Source organism: Salvia miltiorrhiza, chromosome 1 (genome assembly GCF_028751815.1).
Source record: "Salvia miltiorrhiza cultivar Shanhuang (shh) chromosome 1, IMPLAD_Smil_shh, whole genome shotgun sequence".
Classification (NCBI taxonomy): Eukaryota; Viridiplantae; Streptophyta; class Magnoliopsida; order Lamiales; family Lamiaceae; genus Salvia; species Salvia miltiorrhiza.
In genome coordinates, this window is record NC_080387.1 from 73,985,546 (window position 1) to 73,995,855 (window position 10,310).

Sequence of the window (10,310 nt, forward strand, 5' to 3'; positions counted from 1 at the left end):
ATTCTAGCTGAAATGTTTGGCATCACGCAAGGAGATGACAAATTAGGTGCCTAATTGAGTGAAAATTGAATTTGTGGCAAAATTACTACAACATTAAAGTTCATATACATTTTAACTTCTTTTAAAGTTTATGTGCAAAACTAAACTACCCTGAAAGTTGGTGTATTTAGAGGTTCATAACCCTAAATTTTATTATGGTGTTTTTTATTTATTTTTGAAGCACATTATAATAATAATAATATAGTATTAAGATTGGGTACTCAACTATACATGTTTGGTTGATTTGATAACTTTCTTAAAACAACTTGTAAGTTGATTGACGAAATAAGCTCCTAAACAATATTTAAGTTTATTAAAAAAAAAGTTTTTCAAATTCAACTTATTTTTTTTCATAATCTTATTTACAAAGTACAATATTATTTATTTATTTATTTATTTATTTCTATCATATCATCATATTTTTGTCTTCTTTTTTTAACATATAAACTCAATTATTTAAATAATTTGACAAATTATAAACTTTTGAAACATCTTATGAATTGTTGGAGTTTATAAGCTTTGTAAAATAAATTTAGCATTTGAAAATCATAACATAAAAAAAGCTCAATTCACTTTATCAAAATATACGGTGAATATATTAATTATATAAAAGAACTTCTACTAAACTTCATCAATTCATAATCTAAATAAAAGATTCAATCTTCATGCATACATTAGCTCATCTATCATACCCACATTGATATTCTATTAAATTTAATCATCGAAAAATCTATGAAGTATGATTTTAATTTTTTATTCTAAAATTTTGGGCTAATGGACTCGTCAACAACCAATTATGGGTCCAAATTCAAATCCATAACATTTTTATTCTTAGGTCCAGATCTATATGGTAAAAAAAGATCTACATCCATAAAATTTGCGGGTTCATGGATCTAAATTCGGATCTATATTTTTTTGGATAAGATTCAACTACTCCCTTGACGTATGCTTTTAAAAATCAAATATAATCTTGAAATAATTTTATGTCTCAAAATCAAGCAATTAATCTTATTGACTAGCGGGACAGAGAAATATAAACTAACTAACGTAATAGTATACTAACACTTTGAATTATACTTCCAGTATATATAATTTCATTGAGAATGCTTAATGTGTAGAGAATTGAGAATGCGTGAAAACACACACGAATAGTTCAATAATTTCTACAAATAAATCACTGTAACGCATGAATAGACATTCTCACTTGAGTTTGAATTTTGAAGGGAGCGAAATTTTTACCATATTAATACAACTATTCGTCAGTTATATCGATTTATCCATATATTTTATTGATTTATTCAATGTTCTCATTTATCATGAAAAAATGTCGATACATGTCAGTGGTACTTGCTGAGTGTAGCACTAGATGTAATTAAGAATATTATTTTTAATGGTAAATAAGGATATACTATAATTTTTATGAACGAATTAAAATAATAATAAAAATATAATTTTTGTGGACACAAGAAGTAGCATTCATAAACTTGAAATTTTCATATATAGTCAGTTGAAAATGTTCCATTGGATTCGTATGTTTGGTTGTTGGATGCATTGCTGTGTGAGAAAAAGATTCCGTTAATTAGTGATAGTTGGAAATGGTTTTGAGCTATGAGTTAACTATGAGTGTGACATTATAAAATATTTCTATTTTTCTGAATCAACATAAATTGAAAGGATTTTTCTTTTTTCTTTTTTTTTTTGAGGAGGAAACCACCGAATCATATTATACCAAATGACGATGAACAATATCTGTAAGCCAGGGAGAAAATTCCTACTTCCAGATCATTATACCATCTATACTATCAGATCATGCAGCAAAATCCATTAAGTAGGTTCAACTTTGTATATAAATGGAAAGGATTTTGTTCTGTTTTATTTTTGCTAGAAGCCAATTGATATGAGTTTCTTTTGGATGATACACATTTATACATATTACTCTCTCTTTCTCTCTCCATGAAAAAAATCCTATTCTTTTTTTTTTTGAAACATCCACAAAAAAATTCTTATCTATTTTTGGACCACAAATACTCATGTGCAACCGGTTGCACCGTGCAATCGATTTTCAGAATGATACTATTTCATTCGGAAAATGACACTTGAACATTTCCGAATGACACTACTTCAACATACAAAGTAGTATCATTCAGAAACCAGTTGCACGGTGCAATCGGTTGCACATGAGAGTGTCTCTTTTTGGACTATACCCCACCACTTATAGTTACTTTTTACTTTTTCACTACTCTCAATATTAACTATAACACATTTTCATCATTTTCAATACATACAACAACTTTTTCTTCACTCGTAATATACTAAACATCTTTTTTCTTAAAACTCGTGTCACTGTCTGGTGCGCGGCTCGAGCCCGACACAAGCGAGCCCTGTTGCAGATGTTTATTAGACATCGCATCATCAAAAAAGAAAAGAAGGTGTTATTAAACATGGCGTTGTAATTGTATAGATTAAGCACAGTAGCTTGTACCATTTGAACTGCTATTGGCCAACTAATTAATTAATTCTTGATCATTTAAATATTGAAAAGCACCAATTTAAATCTTCGAGAATTAAAAAATATTATTTCCGCAGCCTGCACGATGCTAATCGTTAATTAGCTTTAATAGTTAATACTAATAGGTATTGTTTTATTCTAATATCTACGCCAAAACTAACTTTTTAAATTTTCACCATTACCAACTCTGCCGCCGCTGCCGTCGCCGGCGCCGGCGTCGCCAAAACCAGAGAGGAATGACGGCATATTGTGCAGTGAATTCTCTGAGGAATAGAATTGATTATATTCTCCATTCTTCTCATTTTATCCTCGTTGATCCCTCTCCATATATCTTAGAACTCGCCTACAAGGAGTTGAATCCATTGCAAGAAATTCTTGAAAAATTGGACAGAACAAGAACAAGCAAGAGCAGGAAGAAGGTGAACGCTTTGGATGTAAGAATCAAAGATTTGATTTGGGAATTCGAGGATTTATTGGAATCCCTTCTCTACCAACAGATTCTTTCATATGCAGACCAAGTAGATGAAGAAATGAAAGAGAGAGTATGGGAATCCCAAAGCTTAATGGAATCACTCCCCTCACAGCCACCGCCGCAGCCGCAGATTCCATTTGAAAGCTCTCCTTCACACCAGACTACCACAACATCAAGAAGAAGAAGACTACTGCACGCTTTGAAACCTAAAAGACTGCTACACTATTTCAAACCCAAAGGAAGAGAATTCAACGCACCAAGCCTAGAAGATGAAGATGAAGATGAAGTTGGAGGTGAGGGAATCAGAATCTCCATTGATCTTCAGTGCCTAGAAGATGATGCTCGTTCCTTCACGGAGAGGCTCAAGGAAATGGAGGAGGAATACATTCATGAAGTAGACAATATGCCTCAAGACGACGACAAGGACCAATCTATTTCCTCAAGAACTAGGACCAAATCCAAGATGATTGGATTATCGGATCAATTCCAAGAACTCAAAGAGGATATCATCAAGAGTGTCTATTTCCAACTCATCACACTTGTTGGAACTGCAGGCGTTGGGAAGACTGCTCTTGCTCAGGCAGTTTTTGAAGATCCTGAAGTCATGAGCCATTTTAAGCATCGCGCATGGGTTACGGTAGGCAGAAAATCTCGATTTGATGAAGTCTCACGGGCCATTCTAGCTCAAATGTTTGGAATCACACAAGGAGATGGCGAATTAGGTGCCTACTTAGAAAGATTGGTGCGAAAGAAATGCCTCATTGTGCTCGATGATGTGTGGGAGAAACAGATAACGGATTCCTTGATGAATTCCTTACCTGACATCTGGAAAGCATATATTCATATCTTGGTCACTACTCGAGACACAAACGCAACTTCCCGAAGCTGTGGTAGTATTATGATGGTGCGTTTTTTGAAGGAAGAAGAAAGTAAAGAGCTACTATGCGATAAGGTGTTTGGTGAAAATGGTTGCCCTTTTCAACTTGACAAAGCCGTTACCAAAATTGCCAAGAACTGTGAAGGTCTTCCTCTTATGATAGTCACAGTGGCTGACATCCTGTCAAAATCTCAGATTACAGACACCAGGTACTGGGAAGATGTAGCAGAAATGCGAAATTCAGTCTTTACAGATGCATATAATGAAATATCAAAGGTACTTTTTCCAAGTTACGACTACTTACCTCAATATCTTAAAATGCCTTTTCTATATATGGGAGTCTTCCCTCCAGATTATGACATCCCCTTTTCCAAACTCACGAATATGTTGACTACTGAGGGCTGGTTTCATAACACAAAGAAAGAACAATCTTTGAAGGATTCTGTATGGCATTGTTTGATGGAGATTTGTGAGAATAGAAATCTTGTTCTATTTAGTAAGAGGATCAGTTATAAGACCTGGTGGACGTATAAAACTTGTCGCCTTCATTCGTCATGGCGGCACGTGTGTAGAGGAGAGGCTCGAAAGAACAATTTTTATAATGTCTTAAAAAAGCTTGTTGAAGGCTTAGAAGATGGTATAAAAGGTCAGCATTGCTTGTGTCTTGAAAATAACCTTTTATTTAGCATCAATGAATTTTGCAACTCCATGAGATTGAACTGTGCATCTTCCACACGTTCTCTTCTTTTTTATGGTCCATACCATCAATATCCAATACCTTTAGGTGATGATTTCAAGTTGCTTGGGAAACTAGATGCTCTTAACCTACGTTTGTTCACTTTCCCAACAGAAATTCTTACACTGATCCTACTGAAGTACCTTGCTCTAACTTGCAACGGAGAGCTCCCAACAACCATATCCAAACTTTTCAACCTTCGAATCTTGATTATCCATCAGCATAACAACATTAGAATTTGTGGAGCTCCATCATATGTGCCAATACAAATATGGGATATGAAAGAGTTAGAGCATATTGAGATATTGGGGAAGAGCCTTGTAGCTCCATATCATTTTGTTTCTTTGAAAAAACTCTCAACACTTGTAGGTGTGAATGCAAGCATTTGTACTATCTTGGAGCTCTATCGAAAAGTTCCTTGTATAAGGAAATTAGGAGTTCAAATCGAGCTAACACCTTATGATGATCATAATGACCTTATGAGTTGCTTTGGTTGTGTTTCAACACTTGAATGTTTGGAGACACTGAAATGTAGTTTTATAAATCCTGTGGTTAAGAACGATCACGCGTTTCCTAGTTCATTGATGATTTTTCCTAGTGGATTGAAAAAGTTGCATTTGAGTGGCATGAGTTTTCCTTGGGAATACATGGATGTAATTGGCTCTTTGCCATCTCTTGAAGTGCTTAAATTGCGAGCCTATGCCTTTCGGGGTTCAAAGTGGGAAACACAGGAGAAAAGTTTTCTGAAACTTGAGTTTCTTTTTATTGAAGACAGTGATTTGGTGCAATGGAAACCAAGATCTGGAAGCTTCCCTAGTCTTATATACCTAAGAATGGAACATTGCTACAAACTAGAAGAGTTCCAGTGGTTGTCTAAGCTTGAGTTCGGAGAGATTGAGTTGGTGAACTGTAATCCTGTAGCTTTGACTTGTGCCAAGCAATTACAACTGTATGAATATACTGCCCTTGAAGTTACTGCCACTTCTTCGTTCGACGAGAAACCCATTACTATCAAGTTTCGAAGGTTAGTATTGCAACTGCTAATCAATTCATGTCCTAGACTCAATACATATTTCAAGTTCATTAGGGGATTTCAAATTCTGATTTCGCTGAAAATATGCTTATTTTAACCTTGGATGCTACAAAATATTATTTTCTTGTCATAGCATTTTACGTTGCTCCCTTTGTTTTACTTACTAGTCAGTTTATAAATGAGAATTTCACAAGTAAATAAAATGAGGGAGGTGTTGCTCCAATGTGTGTGGGTTGCTACAATTTCAACACACTAACACAACATGACTGCTTAATTATCCTCTGAATATTTATGTTAATATCTATTAACTTTCAGGTATGGGTCTGGCCGGTGAAAACAAATGAATACGAGTATATCCTTCGTGGAATAAGCGGGCGACTGTCAGGTATATGTATGCACATTCATGTTCTTTATATATGCATTACAAAAATGGCAACTTTCTCTGTTAAAAGCATTGATCACATATCAAAAGTTTAGTGCATATGAACATGAAATTCTTGATTAACCGATTTTACTATTCCAAAGTAAATTTCCTTTTGTGTGTAAGTTTATTGTGGGTTGCTACACCTTTTGTGTCATCAATAGGTTTGAAATAACTATGTCAACTTGAAATTTCCATACGATCGAGGGTGTTTGGCTAAGCTTATTTTAAAGAGCTTATAAGCTCTTGGAGCTTATAAGATGTTTCAAGAGCTTATAAGATGTCATTTTTAAGAGCTTATAAGTTGTCAAAGTATTTGGATAATTGAGCTTATAAGTTAGAGAGAGAATTTTTTTGCTAGAGAGATAAAATATTTTTTTAGACAGAGAAAATAAAAAAAAATGAACTTAAATGATATATGATGAAAATAATAAATTATAGTTGAAAAATATTTGTAAAAAGATTGTTGCATATGAGATTATAAAAAAATAAGTTGGGGTGGAGGAACTTATTTTTAGGGGAGCTTATAAGCTCTTGACAAACACTTTGAAAGAGCTCATAAGCTCTTAAACAGCTTATAAGCTGTTTTGATGAGCTTATAAGCTCAGCCAAACACCCTCGAGATCATATATAGTCGAGTTGAAAATATGTTATCAAACTCTGCATCATTGTAAATGATGTGTGGAGTGAAAAGTAACTTCATGGTGTATGGTATTTTTCTATTTTGTTGCAGCTGCTGCAGGCTTTGGACAGAAGAGGGGCTCAAAGTTTATATAGGTGACAAAATTTGAAACCTTAGTTTAATTGGTTTGATTGTGTTGTTGTGCTAAACATTGAGGATAATCTTTTTGAGATTTGAGTAATGAAATTTGAAGTTTTTATGTTCTGTTGGGAAAGAGTGGAAGTGGTAAGTTGAGTAAACAGTTTTCAAATGAGGCTGGTAATTAATCCTCTTGTTATGTGATTTTTTTTTTTCATCACTATTGTCGAGTTTGGATATATCTTCATCAAATAAGCATAAACAAGCATTAGTAATAAATGATGGCAAGTATCTACGATGCCTCGATAACCAGGGGGCTTAGCCCACTGGCCACCAGGTCCTCACTTAAGTGAAGTGACCCGGGTTCGATCCCTCTTGGGAGCGAATTGGAGATGGGAGATATAAGGTGGATTTGGTGAATGGAGAGATAAGGTGGTTCTTGGAGTGGATGAAGAACTAACTACTAACATCTAACATGACTTTGCCCGATCAAAAAAAAAAAAAAAAAATCTACGATGCCTCGATGATTAGGATTTTGGCTGGGTGTGAGCTGATGGCTCGATGATGAATCAATGTCTTTTTTGGTAAATATTTAGGGGTGAGCATTCGGTTATTTGGTCACCGAACTAAATCGAACAGTAGAAAAGGTGGTCTTGGGTACACCCGAGTGTACCGTACAATTGAATTGCGCCTTTACTTAGACTTTGACCCGTACCATTTGAACTCATATTCTAACCCAAACCATATAAATAACACAATTTTGGGTACGGGTCAATCCGGTTGTACGGTACCTGGGTGTACCCAAGATTTTGTGATAGTTAAAAACCTAATTAAAATTGAATTGTATAATTAATAATCAAATCCAAACCGAACATGCCTAAAACCAAACAAAACCGGACCGAAATATTTTCTAAACCAAATAACCGAAATAAATACACAATGTATTTTCTAAATTTTAAATAACTATTTAACGTTCACTATTCAATATTCGAAACCCGCAAAAAATAATAATCCAAAATTCAAAAACATCTTAAGAGTATAAATTAAGAATAATTATTGACTCTTTTATTGAATAGCAATAATAATTATTTTAAATTTTAAATATAAATGATTAAATTAATTATTATTTCGGTTTAGTTTCCGATTAACCTAATATTTTATGTTAAAAACCATAATCGAATTGAAAAATTGAAAAATTCAAAATAGGTGGGCTATTGAAATATTTTGGTTAGATTTGTTTCGGCTTTTCGGATTTAAATAGGTGGGTAATTGCATTATAAAATACATGAGTTTTCACTTTGTTTTGATTTTGAACGCGAACTTAAAATTTTGCTATCAAATATACAAATTTTCTTCTTCTTCTTCTTCTGCTTTTTTTTTTTTTTTTTTTTGATTTTGCACATGATGTACATTTTCTATAAATAATTCGTTAATATATTTTTGTATTTTTATAGTGGAAGTTACCTAATATCCAACTATATTCTTTAGAAAAATAAAAGAGAGAGGGAGAGAGAGAGAAGAGGCCCTGAGCGACAGCCCATGAAAACCCCAGCCTATGAGAATCCTATGAAGAAGCCCATCCACGTGGGCCCAGCAACTCAGCCCAACCCCACCAATAAGAAGGCCCAACACCGGCCAGTTACAATTTAATTCTGTGTTGATTTGATTTTGGCAATTTAACTTTGAATATTCATTATTTAGTTAAAAAATGTGATATTTTATTAGTTGGAAATGATTTGAGTCAACTATGAGTGGGGCATATGAAATATTGTATTTTTCTGTATCAATATAGGAGTTGTTAGGTTCAATTTTGTATATAAATTGAAAGGATTTTGTTTTGTTTTGTTTTGTTTCTGTTAGAAGTCAATTAATATGTGTTTCTTTTGGATGATACACATATATATACATACTATAATCCTGTAAATAAATGAAATTAAATTAAAAAATTTCAAATAACAGGTATTACGATGAGTTTGAAACAAAAACATGAGCTAAAAACACTAACTTTTTTTAATCGAAGTAAATTAAATAGATAATCGTTTTTTTAAAAATCCATATCTATTGATACGAGCAAGTAATTAATTACCCCCTCCGTCTCGCTCTAAATGTCTCCTTTCTTTTGGGCACGAAAATTAAGAAATATGTGTAAAGCAGATAAAGTGGGTATAAAGTAGATTAAGTGAGTTGGTAGAATTTGTTTAAATATTAAGCATAGAGAGAGTGTCTTGCCAAAAAAGAAAATGAGATATTTAGAGTGGGACAATCCAAAATAAAAAATACTAAGATATTTGGTCTTCAAAAAAAAAATGAGACATTTGAAATGAGACAGCGGAAATACTAATTTTGTGCTACGGTTAAAATTCAAGTTTAACAAAATTAAATAAGATTTCACTTGATTTTGTAAAGTACTGGAGTACTAATTAACAGGCCGGCCCTGGGCATAGGCGAGGGGTGCAACCGCCTAGGGCCCAGGGCAAAATGGGGCCCCGATTTTTTATTTTTATTTTTATTGCTATATAGAAATAAGATTTTTTTAGTCACACATTGGGCCCCAATCAGTAAAAAAATACATATAAGTTCAAAGGCTCCAATCTTATTTCATTTAAAAAAAACGGTTCATAAGCACACAATCATTTTTTTCCCATTTCGCCTAGGGCCCCTGAAATCTTCGGAACGGGCCTGCTAATTAATAACATGCACGTTGATAGGCCCAAGACTTTGAGGGGTGAACGCGTTGGATGATTAAGAATACGGCAAGAAGTAGAGACGATACGAATTTGGGATCAATGACAAATTTAGTTGATTGGCGAATTAAGTGTTGAAATTTTTTGCTATTTCTTTGGAAAATTAACAACAAGAATAAAACTTAAATTGGAAGAAGAAAAAAAAGTAGAAGTAGAAATTTGGATGTAGAGTAAAAGATGAATAACAGTAAGATATTTATAAGAGAAATTACATAAAAAAAATGTCATTCCAAAGGCTAATTCATTTTTATTTTAAATTTCGGTTAGACAAAAATCACAAAATTAAATTATTATTTTAAATTGGTGCGTGCAATACACACGCCTTATACCCGACTTACCCATTCGAGCCCTATATCAAGCTTGTCGACTTGGTAATAGGGAGGGGCTCGCTGGTGCGCGGCTCGAGCCCCTCCCTATTACTGAAATTAAATTATTATTTTAGAGATTGCATTATCAAAAAAAGGAAAGAAGGTGTTATTGAACATGGCGTTGTAGATTAAGCAGAGTAGCTTGTACCATTTGAACTACTATTGGCCAACTAATTAATTCTTGACAATTTAAATATTGAAAAGCACCAATTTAAATCTTGACAGGCTGTAGTGAGAATTAAAAAATATTATTTCCGCAGCCTGCACGATGCTAATCGTTAATTAGCTATAATAATTAATTAACACTAATAGGTATTGTTTTATTCTAATATCTACACCTAAACCAACTTT

At 33.4% G+C, this 10,310-nt stretch overlaps 1 protein-coding gene across 2 annotated transcripts; it reads left to right on the forward strand.

Annotated features, from left to right (window-relative positions):
• Positions 1-2,689: 2,689 nt before the first annotated feature.
• LOC131006095 (putative late blight resistance protein homolog R1C-3) lies at positions 2,690-6,973 on the forward strand. Of its 2 annotated transcripts, XR_009095418.1 has the most exons (3): positions 2,690-5,657; positions 5,982-6,051; positions 6,821-6,973. XR_009095418.1 is itself a non-coding variant. In XM_057933242.1 (2 exons), exons 1-2 carry the CDS (start codon positions 2,785-2,787, stop codon positions 5,998-6,000), a joined length of 2,892 nt encoding a protein of 963 aa, XP_057789225.1. In that variant the 5' UTR covers positions 2,690-2,784; the 3' UTR covers positions 6,001-6,489. The 2 variants fall into 2 exon arrangements, 1 of the variants encoding a protein (XP_057789225.1); XM_057933242.1 differs by lacking the exon at positions 6,821-6,973 and having other exon boundaries at positions 5,982-6,489.
• The last annotated feature ends 3,337 nt before the right edge of the window (positions 6,974-10,310 follow it).

Bases quoted from the DNA above. Each gene is read 5' to 3' on its own strand.
- LOC131006095 (XM_057933242.1), top strand. From the start codon at position 2,785: ATGACGGCATATTGTGCAGTGAATTCTCTGAGGAATAGAATTGATTAT.